This window comes from Panthera tigris, chromosome B4 (assembly GCF_018350195.1).
Source record: "Panthera tigris isolate Pti1 chromosome B4, P.tigris_Pti1_mat1.1, whole genome shotgun sequence".
Lineage (NCBI taxonomy): Eukaryota > Metazoa > Chordata > Mammalia > Carnivora > Felidae > Panthera > Panthera tigris.
Window position 1 is genome coordinate 91267585 of NC_056666.1, and position 21017 is coordinate 91288601.

The 21017-nt window shown below is 41.4% G+C and overlaps 1 protein-coding gene across 2 annotated transcripts in view; it reads right to left on the bottom strand.

The window, feature by feature from the left end:
* The window catches only part of GRIP1 (glutamate receptor interacting protein 1), a 682693-nt gene extending 673639 nt beyond the window's left edge, over positions 1 to 9054 (bottom strand). For both annotated transcript variants that reach the window (XM_042992703.1, XM_042992699.1), the window contains exon 1: positions 8856 to 9054. In XM_042992703.1, the coding sequence (XP_042848637.1) occupies positions 8856 to 8913 (58 nt within the window). In that variant the 5' untranslated portion in view covers positions 8914 to 9054. The remainder of the gene's footprint in view (positions 1 to 8855) is intronic.
* Between the last annotated feature and the right edge of the window lie 11963 nt (positions 9055 to 21017).

Consider the following 21017-nt stretch of genomic DNA (forward strand, 5'->3'; position numbering starts at 1 on the left):
GAGATGAGAAAAGGGAGTTTCACGGGGGGGCAGTCTATGACTAGGCCAAAAGATCAGGAAGATGGCTGAGAGAGGACTTGAACCCCAGTTTTGTCATTTTGAGTCCTATATACGAACTATTTTTAAACATTATTCACAGAGCATTTAGTTGTTTTCAGAAAATAATAATGTTAAAAACCCCACCCAATTCTATTAGTAGGAAAGACATTTCCACAACATAATAACTACCACATTTCTCTTTCAATTAAAAAAAAATCACATACCTGGATTAGAAGAATAAATATTGTTAAAATGTCAATACTACCCAAAGAAATCTACATATTCAATGCAATCCGTACCAAAATAACACCAACGTTCTTCACAGAGCTAGAACAAACAATCTTAAAATTTGTATGGAACCAGAAAAGGCCCCAAATAGCCAAAGCAATCCTGAAAAAGAAAACCAAATCTGGAGGCATCATAATTCCAGACTTCAAGCTGTATTACAAAGCTGTAATCATCAAGACAGTATGGTACTGGCACAAAAACAGACACTCAGATCAATGGAACAGAATAGAGAACCCAAAAATGAGCCCACAAACTTATAGCCAACTAATCTTTGACAAAGCAGGAAAGAATATCCAATGGAATAACAACAGTCTCTTCAGCAAATTGTGCTGGGAAAACTGGACAGCGACATGCAGAAAATGAACCTGGACCACTTTCTTACACCATACACAAAAATAAACTCAAAATGGATGAAAGACCTAAACGTAAGACAGGGAATCACTTCTCGGCTTTTTAGCTAAGATCAAGTGTAAACATAAGACAGGAAGTCATCAAAATCCTCGAGGAGGAAGCAGGCACAAACCTCTTTGACCTTGGCCACAGCAACTTCTTACTCAACACGTCTCCGAAGGCAAGGGAAACAAAAGCAAAAATGAACTACTGGGACCTCATCAAGATAAAAAGCTTCTGCACCGCAAAGGAAACAATCAGCAAAACTAAAACGCAACCAGTGGAATGGGAGAAGATACTTGCAAATGACATAACAGATAAAGGGTTAGTATCCAAAATCTACAAAGAACTTATCAAACTCAACACCCAAAAAACAAATAATCCAGGGAACAAATGGGCAAAAGACACGAATAGACACTTCTCCAAAGAAGACATCCAGATGGCCAACTGACACATGAAAAATGTTCAACATCACTCATCATCAGGAAAATACAAATCAAAACCATGAGATACCACCTCACACCTGTCAGAATGGCAAATATTCACAACTCAGGCAACAACAGATGTGGGTGAGGATGCAGAGAAAGAGGATCTCTTTTGCACTGCTGGTGGGAATGCAAGCTGGTGCAGCCACTCTGGAAAACAGTATGGAGGTTCCTCAAAAAAGTAAAAATAGAACTACCCTACAACCCAGCAATTGCACTACTAGGTATTTATCCAAGGGATACAGGTATGCTGTTTCAAAGGGGCACATGTACCCCAATGTTTATAGCAGTGCTATCAACAATAGCCAAAGTATGGAAAGAGCCCAAATATCCAACAGATGAATTGATAAAAATGAATGGATACACACACATGCACACACGCACACACGCGCGCGCGCACACACACACACACTGGAGTATTACTCAGGAATAAAAAAGAATGAAATCTTGCCATCTGCAACCACGTGGATGGAACTAAAGGGTATTACGCTAAGCGAAATTAGTCAGAGAAATACAAATATCATATGACTTCACTCATATGAGGAATTTAAGGTACAAAATAGGTGAAAATAAGGGAAGGGAAGGAAAAATAATATAAAAACATAAGAGACTCTTAAACATAGAGAACAAACTGAGGATTACTGGAGGGGTTGTGGGAGGGGGGATGGGCTAAATGGGTAAGGGGCATTAAGGAATCTACTCCTGAAATCATTGTTGCACTATATGATAACTTGAATGTAAATTAAAAAATAAATAAATAAATAAATAAATAAATAAGTAAATAAATTTTTTTAAGGATCACTTAAAATTCCTAATTAGTTATAGAAGACTAATGCACAGGATAATAATTATTTTTCCTTTAGGATTAGACGGTATACGAATTTTACATAATTAAAAACAACTAAACAAAACTTGTGCACATTAAGCTATCACTATGACCCAATCACTTTGGTGGCCTTCTATTTTCACATTGTTCTATCAGATCATGTTTATATTCCCCCCCTTCCTCCTCCCCAACATAAACTTGATGAAGAGGAAATAAAGAAAGGCAACATGAGGTAGAAAGAATACCAGTGTCTATATCAAGGCACTGGGTCTCAAGACACAGTCTGATTCTAATCACAGTCTAAACCAAAAACCTACATGCCCCATGTTTCTTACATTCACCTGTCCTCCTCCTGACTATCTCTGCAGGCCTGAAACAGGGCAGTAGCCTCCTACATGACCCCACCCCTCCAGAATCTCCCTTTCCCCAATCTTTTCTCCTTGTTACCAGGATGACCTTTCCAAGATATAAATCTGATCCCTTCACTTCTCTGTCGGAAGTCCTTCAATTCACCCAACACCTGATGGATGCAATCTGAACTCTTTCATCCGACATATTTAAAGTTCTTCCAAATCTGGCCCTCTCTAGGCTCCTCTTCTCCAACCAGCTTCCCTACCTCATGGGGAAATGAATATTCATATTCTACACTCCATATGCATGGTCTTATTCTACACTTTGGCTCCTTAAGAAACCAATAGTGGTTCCTGGTATAATTTATTCTACAACGCTTTGGAGCACACCATGCCCGCTGCCTGAAATATCCATCCTCACATCCCCATCCAACCTTCTAAGTTCTTCTCCTTCCTTCAAGTCTCTTAACACTTCCTCTGTGCCACCTCTTCAATACAGTCAATCCCTCTTCTCTGCTCCCTTGGCACTAATCTTTACAGGAGAAGAGAGGCTGTACTGAGTTATTTGTCACATCCATGACTCTATAACTACCCATAACAGTCTTCTTGAAAATGGGAACCATGATTTTCTCATCCCTGGTACCCATCATGGCAGTTAGTGGTAAATAAAAGTTTGCTGCATGTATGAAAAAGTGTGGCCTTAGGACTTTCTTCACCTTTGTGACAGTTAGACTCGACTTTATCAATGACCTCATAAAGTTCTGCAGCTTAGTATAGCTTTTCACAAAACCCTGGACTTTTTTTTACTGGTTTATAAAGTTTTTAAAGAATAAAAATTTATCATTTTATCATCAGGACACCTTGAGGTGTTAAGTTTACAGATCTATATCAAGATATCATAAAAATAATGAGTTGCTGTTACTGAGCCGGAACTATATGAAAGGTACTATCATAAATTCCACATTTGTTAATTTCATTTACTCCTCCCAAGAGGTAGATGTTATTTGTCCTCATCTTCAAGAAGAGAATACAAAGGCTTTGAGAACTTAAAAGAGCACAGAGCTAGGAAGTGCTGATGGAATTTAAACCCACTGTTGTTTGACTTTAAGTATCTTGCTGTCCACCACTGTGCTGAGTGGAGCTAAGGAATCTATCTAGAATACTAACCACGTTTTCACATTCTTTTCAACACCTGATTTGCTGCTTAAAGTTTAATCGCTGTTGAAATGAAAGACAGTAAGAAATCCAATCAGGTGCATTTTAATCAGCAGATACATTTATTTTTTTTTATGTTTACTTATTTCTGAGACAGAGAGAGACAGAGCATGAGAGGGGGAGGGGCAGAGAGAGAGGGAGACGCAGAATCGGAAGCAGGCTCCAGGCTCTGAGCTGTCAGCACAGAGCCTGAGGCGGGGCTCGAACTCACAAACTGTGAGATCATGACCTGAGCCGAAGTCGGTCACTCAACGGACTGAGCCACCCAGGTGCCCCTCAGCAGATACATTTCAAGAACATTAACTTTCCCTTAAAACTGACGGCACCCTTTGGTCACTGACATGCCTAAACAAGTAGGTTTCTTAAATAAGGAAATTTGTATTGATAAGTTTTTATATTTATATTTAGGTAACCTTTGAATTTATGAAGAAATAGACTTTAACAAAAGATAAATCAAGAGATTCAAAGTCAGGTTTTGCTTTTGCATTTGAATATTGTTCTCTGTTGGACATGTTGCTTTGTATTACTATTACTTTTATATTTTGTATTACTAAACTACTATTATAACTTAAGTGAACGTAAGCAGATCAAATCCTAAAAACCTTAAACCATCAGCCATCATGCAGTATTTAATATAACAGTTTTAAAAACTATGATATTCAATTCTCAATATTCTTTACCAATTAAATTGGTACTTCTTTTTCTTCATGAAAAAAAAAACAAAAACAATCAGCTTACCACAGAAGAAAGCATTATCTGCTTGGCTACTGGGCCTTCTGATAGATAGCTAGGCTGAGAGTTCAGATGAATGGCTTTAATTAAATAAAATGTTGGCAAAAGAGCAAATGCACAATGGCTATTAACGATACAGTAGTTTCCCAGTTCATCGCGGTGAGGAAAAATACTTAATTCTTATTAATTCTTGCCTTCACGGCAAATACTCTTTGAAAACAAGGAAAACTATGGAATTATAACAAGTAGTTAGAGAAAAGCCATTCACTTAAATGACTGTCTTTAAGTTTAACCAAATAATTCTACTTGAAAATATGTTGACATTTTAATCCTTATTGTTAGAGTTAATAAACCCATCTGGTCATTTGTCAAAAGCCCAAAATATAATTTGGAAGCTTTGTCCCACTATCCATGACTAAAAAACTCTTTTTATAAATTCTTAATGAAAGATTTAGTGTCCACTAAATAGGTCCAAAAAATCCATGTTTTGTGTGTGTGTGTGTGTGTGTGTGTGTGTGTGTGTGCACACGCATGCACGCATGTGTATAATGCTAAAAATTCCATCTCAAGAAATACAACTTAACTTCTTTTTTGAATTCTCTCCTTAAAAACTGGTGCCCTAAGTCTTGGCCTTTTAACTTGAGGCATTTTTTTTCATTCTGTGAGCATCAGTTTCTTCATCTGTCAGGGGAAATAATAATACCTACCTTACGGGCATGTGGTAAGGATTGTACCAAATAATGCATGTGAAGTGTCAACCACCATGCCCAACACATAGCAGACTCTCCGTGCGTTTTGATTTCTTCTCTTTTCCCCACAGCACTCTCCAGTCAAAAGTCAAATTTCAAATTGGAATTTTTGATAAGCAGGCTGTGTAGAATAGGGTCAACAGATCTCCTTGTGGTGTGGAAAATGAAACAAACCAAAGACAATAATAAAGCACACTACTTAAGCCCCCTGTGCTTTCTCACATATATTTTATAAAAACTAAAGTCTTTATATCCAAAGGGATCCAGAAACTCTCATTCAACAAAACAGAAGCAAAAGCCCAGATATGATCATTCCTACTGAAGTCCAAAAGAAAGTTCTCAAGTTTATTTGTACACCTCCAAAACACATGAGAAGAATAGAAACGCCAGGAGAAAGGCAACTATACAAAATGCATACATTTTCCCCTGGTGAATAAACATACACACACACACACACACACACACACACACACACACACACACACACACGAATATTTACTAACCAAAGCCACAGAAATCAGAAGGGAAGCTACAAGCCAAAGGAAACATCATTAATTACCAACATTTTCCTTAACAACTATATTTCTATTACACATGATAAACTAATGAGCAGATTAAAACAACTAATATATTAATCTAATTTGAGTGGGTTAATTAACAGTTTTTAGAGTCCTTTCTCTTCTCCTGAAACATTTAGCCAAAAATGTATTGGGTGACTTCTAAATGGATTGGGTTTATCATCTCAGGCAGAAAATCGGAGGAGGGAGGAGATAGAGAAATGTGCCCTGAATTTTAATAGTATGTCATCGTACATGAGTGAATCTTAACATGTCATTTTGGAAGTAACTGCATTAACTGCAATAACCCATATGCTACAGTTTCTCTGCTCAGCATTGCATGCAATAGCAATAGTTCACTCAATATCATCTTGACAGAAGCCTTCAAGATGAACCCAAGTTAGGAATGGTGTATAGGTATGTCATGAAATTAGACATACTGGCCAAATCTCTCTTTGTATGTGTTACATACCAAGAAGGCAGGTTCCCTAAATCTTTGAGTTGAGATTAGGATATTTTATAAACATTAATGCTAAGAAATACTTGTAAAAATAAGTAGTCCTTAAAGAAGCTAGCAATCTGTATTAATTTGCATTAAGTTTCGGGAAGAGATTTAGCTAAACAGAATCTGCACGAAAAAATGCTATGCTAGAGTAGTCTCCATGATGGGTTTCAGAATGTTTAAATATAAATTGGAGTTGGGGGGGGGGATATGAAAAGAGCAATGGTTATGTGAGCACAACCAACATCAGACTTTAATGGTAAGATATTAGAAATGGCATTTTGTCCAATGTTATCCCCAGAGAAAATGTAACATGTACTTGTTCCCTCTATGTTCATTATTTTCCTGACCAACCTGATAGTTCAACATTTTTGTTTATATTTAACAAGAACTAATTCAACACTATTTGAATCATTTAAAATTGTAAATTCCAAAGGGAAAAAAAACCTAAATATAAGCTGATGACAAACGCATATAGAAAAAACTACTCGTTCCAATAATATTCTTCCAAAAGAATAAGCAATTTCAAGCAGTATCCTCTGACATGTGCATTAAAAATCATGCAGGCAGCACAGTTAATTTAAATATATATGTACATATGTGCACGCACACGCAACTCAAACAGAGACACCAGGTAGGTTTTAAAGAGAACAAAACACATATAATTGTGCATTCCCAGTGAATCAGGACCCCAAAAAGAAATGCCACAAGCAAATCAGATACAATGCTAATTAGAAAAGCATCATATAATATAAGCAAGAAGAAATCTTTAAAGTGTAAAAAGACACCAAGTAACAAACATGCCTGTATTCTCCTATTGGAGAAGGTAAAGAATACCCCATTTCTGACTCAGATTTTTATGTTCTGGAGGAAATTCAGTCTTATCTCCTCCAAGCAGATTAGGTGATCATCTTTCAAAGTTACCATACATTTCTAAAAGACATACAAGTACATTTTGTCACAATTCAAAAATCTACCCATTTCAGCATTCTGATAAAACTTGTCAGAAGTACCACGATTTTTTATGTTTTTAGCAAACAGATCCATTTAACACCAAGTTCATCGTGACATTCAGTGGACAGGACAGACACTCCATGCTTGACAGAATGCTTTCATTTAGCGCTTTTACCTGGTTATAAATTATTAGTACCACTATTTGCAACTTTTAAGATATGATTTCCTAGAGGGAAAACCAGGAGCATTTCTAAAGCAGGGGTGCCTTTTGAATGGGTAAACATAAGGTCCCCTGCCAGAAAGAGTGCTGGAAAATGAATGCACATATCTAATAAGGAAGTGGTTAAAAAGGGATGAATTCCCTGAGTCATTAAACAGGATATAAACCAAAGACAGGTTGTGCCACCTAGAGAAAAACTGGAAATCGTACATTGGCTCTTCAGTAAGTAAGCATTATTTCAAAAGCCTGAAACTTTTGGCATGCCCAATAACCAAACCACCCTCCATACCAACTCATCAAGCTGCCGGAGTTAAGCTCTCCTGACAACTCTGCCTTCTCCACGCACCAGATTTGCCTCCCCCTGCTTTCCTCACCCACCCACCCACACAGCACCGTTTAACCTCAGCACCGACTGCTGCCACAGCCCATGCGGACCCAGCATCCGGAAGCACATCCAATTCTAAAGCATTTTCCTCGAAGCCAAGGCCGGCAGGGGTGGGAGGAGCAGGAGAATAAACCCTGGTGGACCTTGCCAGCCAGGGTCCCTCTGGATGCCAGCAGAGTCACGGCGCACACCTCTCTAGCCCCGTGGGGCCTGTATAGGAAATTCTGGTGCACTCAGTACATCACATCCAGGTTACCGAGCTGAGCTCCCTGGCCAGCCTCTGCACAATCCAAACCACCGTGGAATGACCTCAACAGAACCGAGCCTTTGAGGTACAAAGGCCCTTCAACTTTCCTCTCAAGTCACTTGGAAGCAACGTGCCCAGCACACTTCGTCAAGCAACAAAAGGTCTACAAGCAACCTAGCACGGACAGTCGCCTTTACAAAAGAAAATAGACAGTAATTACGAAAAGCCCGCAGTCCTGCGGTATTAACTTGACAGCAGGGACTGCGCTAGGGCATAACTCATCTCCCAGGCATCGCTCCCAGCCCCAGACCCCCAGCCTAGGGACAGCATTCTCCTCCTCCCCTCCCCCCCCCTCCGGAGACCTGCGGCAGCGCCCACTTCCCGCCCCGAAGCTCTTCCTCCCCCTGCTCCTCCTCCTCCTCCTCGTCCCTGAATCTCCAGCAACTTTGGGCTTCCTAGCACCATCGAGCCCAGCCAGAGGCAGGGACACCGCGAAGGCGGCCGCGGGAGAGGCAGGAAAGTTTGAAAAGTCACTTAAAACACTGCAGGACCCCCTACCAGCGCCCACCCTGCAGGCAGGCGCCCAGGGTTCCACGTGCAAGCGGGCCCCGGAGAAGCTACAGTACCCCCTACGCCCCCCCCTCGAAAAAATCTTTCCCCAAACGAAAAGTTCCCTGCCTACCGCACCCTCCCTCTTTCCCCTTCTTCCCGCACCGCCCCCCCACCCCCACCGAAGAAATCGGTCCGAGTTCGCACGGCGCCGCCTCTATCCGCCAGCGGCCCCGGAGGGCGCGGCGCCCCTCCCCCGTCGGCGGGTGGACAGGTCAGGGGGAGCTGGGGGAGAGGGAGGCACCAGGGGCGGCCCCTGGCCCGGACCCCCCTTCCCTGCCTTCCCCCGCCCCGTCGCCTCACTCACCTCTCTCCTGCTCTTCCGCCTGCAAGCAGATGGGGATATTCTTCTTCCAGCCCGGCATGGTGTCTGCTCCCTGCGCTCGCTCTCGGGCTCGCTCTTCCTCTCTCGCTGGCCCCCTCTCTCCGGGGCTCGCCGCGCCTCCTCGCTCGCCCTCTCGGGCCGGCCGCTGTGCGCTGGGGGGCTGCTCAGCGGGGCTGGGGCGCCGAGGCGGCTCCCGGGCACATCGAGGCGGAGCCGGGCGCCCCGCGCTCGCCTCAAACTCGCCGGCGGCTCCGGGTGGCGGCGGCCGGGCCGGGCGGGCCGGGCCGGGCTGCCGGGGCTGCAGCAGCGGCCGCCGCGGCGTGGAGCTGAGGCCGGGCCGGGCCGGGGGCGGGACGCGTGCAGGCCGAGAGCTGGGGACTGCGGAGCCCCCGGGAGGTGGGCGCCGGCGGGAGGAGTGGGCTCGCGCCGCCGCCTCCTGCCCCTCCTCCTCCTCCTTCTTCTTCCCCTTCCTTGTCTCTCCGCCGCCAGCAGGTGGGACTCGGAGCCGCCGCCGCCGCCGCACAAAGCTCCGCCGGCGGCAGGACTGAGGCTGCGGGCTCCCCCGGCGCCTCTCGGCGGAGCCTCCCCCGAGACGCGCGCGAGGCTGAGCGGGCACGGAGGGGGCGCGCGCGCTCACACCCTCCGCGCCCCGGGCGGCCGGCCTGCGAGGCGCGCCCGGCCCGCCAGGTACCGAACTGGCACCGAGCCGCGGGTGCGGAGTCCACGCCGCTCCGCCACGGCCGCCACTCCTCCCTCCCAAAACCCAGACCGGCGGCTCCAGCGGCTTAGGCAGCGACCTCGCTGAAGTAGGGGGCAGTGTCCTTCCCTCTAGTCCCTCCTCCTCGCCGCTCTCCCCCGCCCGGGCTGTCGCCCCCTCCCCCGAGTTGAGACTTCGCAGCTACGGATTCGCTAACTTCGCCCTCAACTAAGGGAAATAGCAACTTTCGGGATGGCCAGCGCTGGTTCCAGAAATACGTCTTCTGGTGGAGTGGGAAGGGCGTGAGTGGAGAACCTCTTTTGTTTTAAATGGAGCAGGGAGACCTTGGCTGAGTGAATATGTAATCGCTGTCTGCAAGTATCAGAAGGCTTTTAGGATCAGGTTTTATGATTAGTTTCTTTCCCTTGTCATAGGCTTATAGAATATGGGTGGAAGAATGGATATGGGGGAGGGGGACAGCTTACTGTAGAGCCTGGAAGATTCTGCCCAGACATGGGGGCGCTTGCTTGTGATTTCAAAGCATAATGCTAGGAGGGGCTCCTGACAGTCTTCCAGATGACACTTGGCAACTGTCTGCCCTGTGGGGTGATGACATCCATCTGCCTCAAAGCTGGGGGACTGGCTAGATAATCCCTATGTCTTCACCTCCTGAGTGTCTGATGTGGACTGAAGAATTTCACCCCTGAGGCTGTAACTACTGGTGTGTGGTTGTTGGGGACCAACCACTGCACTGTTAGGACTCTCTGTCCTGCAGTTTATTTTGGCCTCTGAAGGAATTGCAGGTCGCGCTCCCAAACTGACATTGGTTCTTGCCAGCCTTGTCTGTCTCTTCTCTTGGAAACATAACCCTACAGCCAGAGAACCACAAATTTAAAAAAAAAAAAAAAATGTAAAGATAGGATCTTTTTTTCCACACCCCCCCCCCCCTTGCTTCTGCATAAGCAGTCTTATCGGGCTGGGATGTTTGCTCCTGCCACTGTCCCTTGGCTGGGTGGCCAGCTGTCATTACAAAACTGCCCAGCTGCCAAAGACAAGCAGCTATCTCTCCTAAGCAAAGGAGAGGCTCAGGCCCAGGAGCTTCAAAGGTAAAGGAATTGAAGAGCTAAAGGAAGGGCATCGTCAAACCATCCCAGGGGGTTATCAGTAGAAATCCCGTCTGAGCTGCTTAAATCTTCTTTCCAGACTCTTTGAGAAGTAAAATCCAGAAAATCAATCCGAATGTCGCACCTGTTACTCTTAAATGGTCCACCCTCCATCCTGAAATAAACAAGACTCCTTGCTTACTTTTGTCTTGTCTTAATCTTGTTTCGAGATCTAGAACCACCAATCTTATGGAGAGAAAGGCATTTGTCATTGATTCCCCCCAAAGGAACAGGGCAAACCCAGCCATAACCAGGCCAGCTGGTGTGTAGGCAGAGATCTAGCTTTTGACAACATAGAAATAACCACAACATTGGCTGTGCTTGCTTTTTGTTTTAATGGCATCTTAAATAGCCATGTAGTGTGTGGTTGCTCTAACAAACATAACCCAGAAGACCGGTATGCTAAAGTATGGATTGAATCATCCTCATATAGTTACATCACAATCAGTGGTGCATTTGTCCTGCTGAGTAACAGATTACAGTTGATAAGGAATTCCAGCTCACAACGGTTAAAATAATAGTATTTTAACTCAGGGAGACAAAATTCCTACTATGTGTTAGACTCTGGGCTAAGGCTAGAGATACAAGAAGAAAATTACAGTTTAGAAGTGGAAGATCAATTTAATACATTCTATTTGTGTGTTAGGGTGAGATATTATTTTACAGATTGTACAACTGAGACTGGTAAAGAAACTCTTCAAAGTACTTATTGTCCAAACAGTTGTTCATCAATATCCAGTGTCTGGTATCATCTTTGATTGTACATGTAAGTCATCTGTTAGGCCCTGAGCTCTGTCAGGGGCAAATATGGCTTACCTCTTTGCATCTCCATTCCAGGGACAGTAAGCACTTGTTGATGATGGTTGATGATGGTGGTATTTAATCACCCTTGAGCTATGCCTAGCACATCACCCCAGACCCTAATGAATCCTTTTCATGACACTGTGAGATCATTTGCTAATATCAAACCAGGAAAAAAAAAACGAAATCATTTAAAACTTAGTCTGTTATATTTATTTGGTTTCATTGTCTAAAGTCATCTCATATTCCAAGCATTATATATAAAAATCTATTCCAACGAAATTGTAGTGCTACTGGGACTTTCATACGGAAGATATCTACCAGCCAGTAGGATATGATACAGTATTTTTCTCCTTCATCAAGTATGAAAATCAGTGCCTTTCAAAGACTACAACTACAATGCAACGTCTGTTTCTAGACATCAATTCACTTACATTAAGAATTTTTGGGAGTGGGGGCGCCTGGGTGGCTCAGTTGGTTAAGCGTCGAACTCTTGGTTTCAGCTCAGGTCATCTCACAATTTGTGGGTTCGAGCCCCACATCAGACTCTGTGCTGAGCATGGAGGCTGCTTGGGATTCTCTCTCTCCCTCTCTCTCTGCCCCTCCCCTACTCACACTCCCTCTTGCTCTAAATAAATAAATAAATAAATAAATAAATAAATAAATAAATTTTAAAAGGGGGGGCACCTGGGTGGCTCAGTCAGTTGAGTGTCTGACTTCGGCTCGGGTCACAGTCTCTTGGTTTGTGAGTTCAAGCCCCACATGGGCTCACTGTCAGCACAGACCCTGCTTCAGATCCTCTATCCCTCCCCTGCTCACATGCTCCTTCTCAAAAACAAATAAAAACATTAAAAAAAAAAAGAATTTGTGGGAGTGCCTGTCTGGCTCAGCTGGTAGCGCATGTGACTCTTGATCTGAGAGTCTTGAGTTCAAGTCCCCCATTGAGTATGGAGCCTACTTTAAAAAAAAGAATTTATGCTCCTTTTTTGAACGTAAACTTGTCCAGCCAAGTTATTTGTACAGTTTGAATGGTTTCACGGTCTGCGTTTACAGAATTCCATTTCATTTAATTGCCTAACTGGTTACTGTGCACAGCTGATTGCACAGGCCATGGAACACATTCCTAAATGCAGCCTCACTTTATCTACTTTTCTATTTATCATCTTCAAAATAAAATGAAGAAAAGGCATGCCCTCTTGCTACTAGAACCTCCCTCACCTGATAGAAAAGGAGGAAAAACCTGTAAACCAAAAGCTTTACTTTTCATGTTTGATCGCCTTTTCCAGCTTACGTGGACACACCCAGGCCCTTAAAGAATTGACAATGTGTGTGACAGACACAAAGAGCAACTTCCCTTTCATTACCTTTGTACTCTGACAAGTGAGCCTCCAGTCTCCGGGGCCTCCACTCTAACGGAGTGTTATGACTTCTTGGGACTGAATTTCATGAGTTTGAGGAGTCCCTGGGGAGATGTAAAATCCCAGCTGTTCTTCTGGATTTGCTCCAGGGCCTAAAAACATCCACAATACATTTTTTTTAATCGTGCATTGACTTTCACGAACACACACACTGCATACTAAGCAACCACCTGAAAGTTTCTGTACTGCTACCAAACCTAACACATCCTTTCTATTGCATGCAGTGCATTTGAAAACTCTTTTCACACCTGATAGACGCTTCGGAGTGGGTACCCGTGGCGTCTTTTAGATGTTGTTAACTCACTTTTAGCTGCAAAACCCTTTTTGAACATTCAAAATGAAAGAAGAAGCTTCCTTGGATAGTTTATCTTCTGGGGGGAGAAAGAGCAGAAAGCAAACAGAATGAGTCCAAGTGTTCTTTATTTTAAAATCTTTGGTTAGGGGAACGTAACTGCAGAAAGGGAAAACATAGGAGAAGAAGCTCTAACATGAATAATTTAAGTAAAGCTTGTGTGAAAGCAAAAAAAAAAAAAAAGTTCATCTAAGAAAAATAGAGTAAGTTTTAAAATGACAGTACTGGGCAGAGTAATTGGAGTCAGAGAGAGAACAATGGTTAATTTTATGTGTCAGTTTGACTTGGCTACAGGGGTGCCCAGATATTTAGTCAAACATTATTCTAGGTGTTTCTGGGAGGGTGTTTTTAGACGAGATTAACATTTAAATCAGTAGACTGAGTAAAGCAGATTGCTCTCCCTAATGTGGGTGGTCCCCATCCAACCAGTTGAAGGTCCAAATAGTATGAAAAAGGCTGACTCCTCTCAGACTGAGAGAGAATTCCTCCTGCCTGGCTGCCTTTGAACCAGGACATCAGCTTTGTCCTGCCTTTGGACTCGAACTGAAACATCACCTCTTCCTGTGTCTCAAGCCTGCCAGCCTTTGAATGGGAACCACACCACTGGGTCTCAGGCCTTAAGACTCAGACTGGAACTAAAACAGCAACCTTTCTAGGTTACCAGCCTCCTAACTGCAAATCGTGGGACTTGTCAGCTTCCATAATCACATGAGCCACGTTACTAGAATAAATCTCTTTACACACACACACACACACACACACACACACACCCTATTGGTTCTGTTTCTCCTAGAAACCTGACTCATACAGAGACCTATCCAAACCCTGCCTCTACCACATACTAACTTTATAATTCTGGGCAATTTATTTAACCTAATTCTATGTTCTCCCCTGTTTGAAATGTAATGCCTATATGGAGATATATGATGGGGATTAAATGAGCCGGTATAGATAAGGCACTTAGTGCAACACTGACATGTAGTTAATTATAGTTGGAGAAAATATTAATGCATTGGTAAAAAAAAATAAATTATGCAGAGCAGACTCTTGGGTTTCATGGGCTTGGCCTCAAAAAATACAAGAACTCCCTAAAATTGTATGCAAAATTGTGTATGTATGTTTATGATTCCTCCCTCCCTCCACACATATATCTGCACATACATGCTTGGGGATACAAGAAAGTGTATAGTCTTCAGTAAGTTCTCAGAGGAATGCCTTTGAGAGAATCCAAAAAGAGAATAAAAGGTCCTGATAAGAATGAAAAGAAGACATCATAATAAATATATATATTTTTTCTGCTGAATAAAAGAAAGGATTAGTCAAAAAGAGATTTACCTTCCTAAATTAGCTTTAGGATTACTGATACTCAAAGTTCCAACTTTCTCCTCTTTACATTCAAACTTTTCAAAGTCATCTATACTGCTGACACCCAAGTTTTCAACTCTGATTCATTCCTAAACTAACTGCAATTTCTCTCCGTGAAAGGCATTATCATCATTTCAGGCCCCTGGGAGGAAAATCTGAGGAACATTTTGACTCAATCCCAAATCCCCAATTGGTTACCCAATTCTTTCAAATCTACCTTTGAAAGTATTCTGGAATCTCTCTTCTTCCTTTGCCCTGATTCATGCCTTTGTTATCTTTCACCTGGGCAAACCAGGTGAGCCTCTTCTGGGTTCCCTTCTTCAGCCTCTCCTTGCTCCAAACCTTACCATAACCAACCTTATTGCTATTGTTTCCATTTTCGTAACATGATGACAAGTTATCTTTCCTCTGTCTCAGATATCTAACAATTCCTCATACCCACTTCATTTGTCTTCAGCTGCAACTGCTCCCCACAGATGCCTGCCCTTCCTTCCCTCCCTTGTTCCTTGAGCTGCCCCAGTACCCCCCAACATATCATACACTTCCAAATGTTTATAACTTTGCACATTAGAACCAAAACCAGTTGAGTGTCTGAAGCTAAGAGAAATTGTCTTGTAACTAATATGGACTGCAGTCAGAATTTGAATCCAGGAGTATTGGGGTCTAGAGTTCATCTTTCCACCCCATGCTAAATTTATTTCTATCTCAAACCATACTGTTTCCATCTTGCAAGGCCCATTCATTTCTTTTAATTTTTTTTTTTTAACGTTTATTTATTTTTCAGACAGAGAGAGACACAGCATGAACGGGGGAGGGGCAGAGAGAGAGGGAAACACAGAATCGGAAGCAGGCTCCAGGCTCTGAGCCATCAGCCCAGAGCCCGACGCGGGGCTCGAACTCACGGATCGCGAGATCGTGACCTGAGCCGAAGTCGGACGCTTAACCGACTGAGCCACCCAGGCGCCCCTAGGCCCATTCATATCCTACCTCTTCTTTGCATCTTGGTTTCTCTCATTTCCCCAACCCTCGGCACTACCATATCTTATTTATGCCATTTTATTGTAACTTATGTGTAAATCTGTCTATCCTACTATACTGTAAGTTTTTATAGGAAAGGATGTGTGAAACAAGCCAATTAATTCTGAAGTATAATAGTCAAGTTCAAATCCATCTTTATGATCCTGGACAATCACTTGCTTCTCCCAGCCTTGTTTCCTTATCTATAAAATACAGATATTAATAAGATTAATCTCATATCATTCATTGTCGAGTGGATTAAATGTGTCGGTACATGTCAAGGACTCAGACCAGTGCCTGGCACACAGGGAGAATCCAATAGATTTTACATATTATTATTGCAGGGCCAGGAATGTGCCTTATGCTTCTTGGCATTACCATAGGCATCAAGCATTTGTACGTTATAGTGTGTGCTCAATAGAGGCTTGCTGAGAAGATGAATATTAAAAATAGTTTTCACTTCCTAAATTGATATCCAATGATCATGAAAACAGAGCCCATTAATGTGCTACCATTGGATAATTTTACCTAGCTTATTTCAATAAGGTTTAACAACTCTTCAAAAAGAAACCTTTTAGGTCAGGAGAGAGAACAGTGATTTTTATTATTAGGATTAATATTAGTATTATGAACAAGAGCAAAAATGACTAATTCAATAGAGTTCTAGACATAAACAAGCATTTCATCAAGAAAATTAAATAGATGGTTCCTACCTTCGTAAAAAAAAGTTTCTAATAATGAATCCAGGTTTAGCCCCTTGAGTATCTAAAAAATTAGAGCAGTGAAGTGATTAAGGAAACTGACTTTAGAGGGAAAATTAAGATTGGCAAAGCAATGACTAAGAACTTTTTGGTTGAGATTCATAGAATCAGTAAAGGTTATAAATACTAAAAACGGAAAGGAATTATTTATCATGTTGGCAGGTGATAAATAAAAATAAAGGAAGAAATGAAAGGAAAGGGTAGGTTGGTCAAAAAGCAAGATTTAACCTGTACGTACTGTTAGTGAATAGTGAAAACCACTGATTAGGTAACCCTGTGTGCCCACATATTCGACTGGTTAGCCTACAGATTAATACACGATTTTGGAAAGTAATTTGGCAATATATAGGAAGTGCAAACTACATATCATTTTACCTAGTTATGCTATTTTTGGAACTCTCTCTTAAGGAAATTATCAAAGAGGAAGGCAAAGGTTCATACTCAAAGATGTTTGTCACATCTTTTTTTATGATGGCAAAAAATTGAAAAGGTCTTAAATGTCCAATAATAGGGAATTGTTTACATAAATTATACTGACTGTTGAAAGGCCTTAAATATCATGAATTTCAGGGTGCCTGGGTGGCTCAGTCGGTTAAGCGTCCGACTTCGGCTCAGGTCATGATCTCGCGGTTGGTGAGTTCAAGCCCCGCGTCGGGCCCTGTGCTGACAGCTCGGAGCCTGGAGCTTGTTTCGGATTCTGTGTCTCCCTCTCTCTGACCCTCCCCCGTTCATGCTCTGTCTCTCTGTCTCAAAAATAAATAAACGTTAAAAAAAATTTTTTTTTTAAAAATCATGAATTTAAAAGACAACAGTGAATTCTCATGATATAAAGTTCAGGGAAAAAAGTTTTTTTTTTTTTCTGAAATATATGCTATATTTCATAGATTCTAAGAGGCATAGTTTTTCATATTTTTACATATCTAAAGTCCTATGCCTTGTAGTTTCATTGCCTGGGCATGCGTATTAAAACTTGCAGATGGGGGACATCAGCTTTAAGGCAAGTTCTAGAGACAAAAGCATAATACTTTCAAGAAATGCTACATCACCAACACCTTGGTGGAGACAGAAAATAACTGTGTAAAAAAAACACACATTGAAAAGTCTAAATCACAGAGTGAATCATAAGAGTCGAAATTTAAATATGAAAACATTTAGGAATACCTAACCAATTAATTTCACTTCATTTTTATTTATATAAACTCAAGATATTTGATAAAACTATGTTTAAGGAATTTCTTTCAACAAGTATAAACTAATAATTCTAAGTGGTTAAGCATTGTGTCATAGTATTGGCAGGTTTTTTTCTTGTTTCCTACTAGTACATATAATTATGGTAGATGTTAATATAGATGACTTACTAGATTAATGAAAAACAATATATATATATGATATGAATCCAATTTTTTTAGAGAGGAAAAGAAACATCAACATATGTTCTCTCTAGGTATTATCTATGAATTTTATTCTCATCTTTTCATACGTTTTTGTATTTTTCAATTTCTCTAAAAAGCAATATTACATTTTTAATTGGAATTTCTTAATAAATATTGTTTTTAAAAACAATAGCGTAAACAAATGTTTGAAGACTTGAGGTTTTTGTTCCCCAACTTCTCTGGAGTTGGAATACCTATCAGCTATTGTGAAGTAAATAGGCTAAGAAATTGAACTTGAGAAGTTTGAGTTTCAGTCTTGCTTCTGCCAGCCTTAGCTATTTGCAAATGATTTGAGTTTCCTAGAATTTTCATATTCCCAGGTGTAAGAAATACAAAATAATGCTCACTTGCCTACTTTGAAGTAACAGTGAGTGAACATCTGGGATGAAATAAATAGATTATATCATAATTGCATAGAGTTTCGGCAAAGAGCATGAACAACGCATTTTGTGAAGACAAGTCTATCTCCCCTTTAACCGATCATTAACCAGCATTCATGTCTACACTAGCTGTGGGGCCCAGACCAGCCAATCCATTGAAATCCCAGGAACACCAACCTTAGAGCAGTTTCTGTCTAATGTGCCAAAAGGTTTAAAAAAAAAAGTCCCTTAAGGATTTGTAAGCCTATTTATTTTTCCAGCTTAAGATAGCATTGAGCACAAAGTGCCTGACACATATGTATTATGCATGTATGAGCATTTGCTTATATTCTCTTTGACTTTTAAAAATCTGTTCAATGAGCCTTTTTATTCCGCACTTATTATATACGATGTTTCATTAAGATCCATGGATAGAGTCACTCCTAGTTTATATTTACATTATTTAAGCACTACAGTGATATTTGCTACTGGTTATGTAAATGGAAAAGAACTTCTGAGATTTATGATGTGATTTTCCTTCTTGCACTCGGTGACTGGGTTGCCTCCTGATTTTTATTTATGCCCTGAAAGATAATCAGCACCTTCCATTTGCCCACCCACACAGTAGCTGAAGCTTTAAGAAACTATGTGGCTAGAAATGAAGGTGGGAGAGAAATAACTCTACTTACTTCAAAATGACAACAGGTAGCCCCTCCTAGAAACCCCGAGGCAGATCAGCTTCCAAGAAGAAATACCAACCCACTTTCTGTAAATGGGAAGCAGAAGTCCCGGGGGCTTTACTTAGAAGCTACCCCAGCACTAAGAAGTCAGAAAAGACCTGTACTGTGGAAATGCCTATAGGCGATTAACAGGGAGAAAGGGAATTACTTCAAAATTTTAATAAACAATAGACTAGATGAGCAACGAAAAATGTGCCCATCTACCGCCACCCTGAAATCTAACAGGAAATAGGCCAAATTGCAAATTAATCTGTTTAATGGTTGTATACGAAAGTGCCTCCTTCTTGTGAAGGAACTGTAACAGATCCAGTCTTGGAGGAAATTATAAACAAGTTAGACTCCTCAGGGCACCCGGGTGGCTCAGCCCGTTAAGCGTCTGACTTCAGCCCAGGTGGTGATCTCCCTGCTCATGAGTTTGAGTCCTGCTTCGAGCTCTGTGCTGACAGCTCAGAGCCTGGAGCCTGCTTCTGATTCTGTGTCTCCTCTCTCTCTCTGTCCCTCCCCCGCTCATCCTCTGTCTCTCTATGTCTCTCAAGAATAAATAAACATTTTTAAAAATAATAAAAAAAAAAGAAATGAAAAAAATAAGTTAGACTCCTCAAAACAACTTTCCTAAATTCATTAAGTTATTAAATGAGTTTTACATTATAACCCAATTAAAAAAAAGAAACAATCAAATATGGAAGAAAAACAAAAACAGAACAAAAAGCCTGAACAGCCACCAGATGAAACACCATGATGACATCTTCTCAGGATCACAGAAAATTCTCTCATATCCAAAACAAAGTGAATTTGAATTTTGTCAAGCAATCAACATCACTTACCTTTTACTTCAGCAAAGTACAGTCCATAGTCTACTAGTGAAATGGACTAGGATGTCCTCTCTGCCTGTAACTTAGGTCTATTTTTCAACTCATTTCACCATTCCAATTACTGTTCTAGTGTTTTATCTTCTTCGTCCTATTCAGAGCAGCCTGAAAGAAATTTTGCTTTGAGGCTGCCCACAGCCTGTTCAAATCCTGACCCTTCTTAGCATCCTCTTTTCCATCATCAATATGTGTTTTCTGTCTCCTGGGAGCTGTCCGCATCGTCATTTCAAGATAGAGACCTGCCCACCTCCTCACCACCATTCCCAAACTGCACCTGTCTCCATTGTAATCTCCGCTTTCTATGTGACAGTTAACTAATCTGATAAAGGAATCTATGCTAATGGACTATCCATTTACTATTGTGCAACTGAAAGCATGTTGGTTCCCCAGCCTCTTCTCCTTCCAGGAATTTTTACTGTGGCCTTTAAAAAAAATGCCTTGTTTCATAGAGGTGGTATTAGCAGTGGGAATTTGAGGTCTGATACGGACCTGTGGGAGAAAGTAGGACAGCCCTTTTGTTATTCTTCAAATCACAACACAGAGGAATGGTGTCCCAGGGTAGTAGCTGATGCATTTGATTATTATGTTATGGATGATTCTGCAACAGTTCTGTTCAGAACTGCTGTGGACTCAGTGTTAGGTTAAACCCTAGAAAAATGCCATGGAAAAGCGACTTGCATTTTCATGTCTTTAATAAAGGTTAAAACATTTGAACTCTCTATTTAATTGGTGTATATTTAAACTTTTCTTGCCTTAGCAAAAGAAAGCCTTTTTGGCATTAAACTGCTGCTCTGTAGATCCTCAATGTCTGAAAAATTCATTAAAATAGCACTTTAATTTTGACAGAGTTGAACTACTGGGAAAATTAATTGATTGTTTCTCACTTGAGCTTTGGAGAAGCCATTAAGGTTTTTATGGTTTATGGAAAATTGAGAATTGAAGTACACTAAAATCAATATGCTATCTGATGTACAGAGAAAATGGCACTTCAGATGAAAGAAAGCATAAACAACTCCTCAGAGCCTTTTCTTTCTTTCTCCTGATTCGACAAGCCTATTTACATAGAGCTTCTATATTTACTTGTATTCAAAGTCCTTAGTCAGTCATTTCATTGTGATGCACATTGTGAGGACAGAATAATGAGGTCTGAGAGACGAACCACTGCGTTT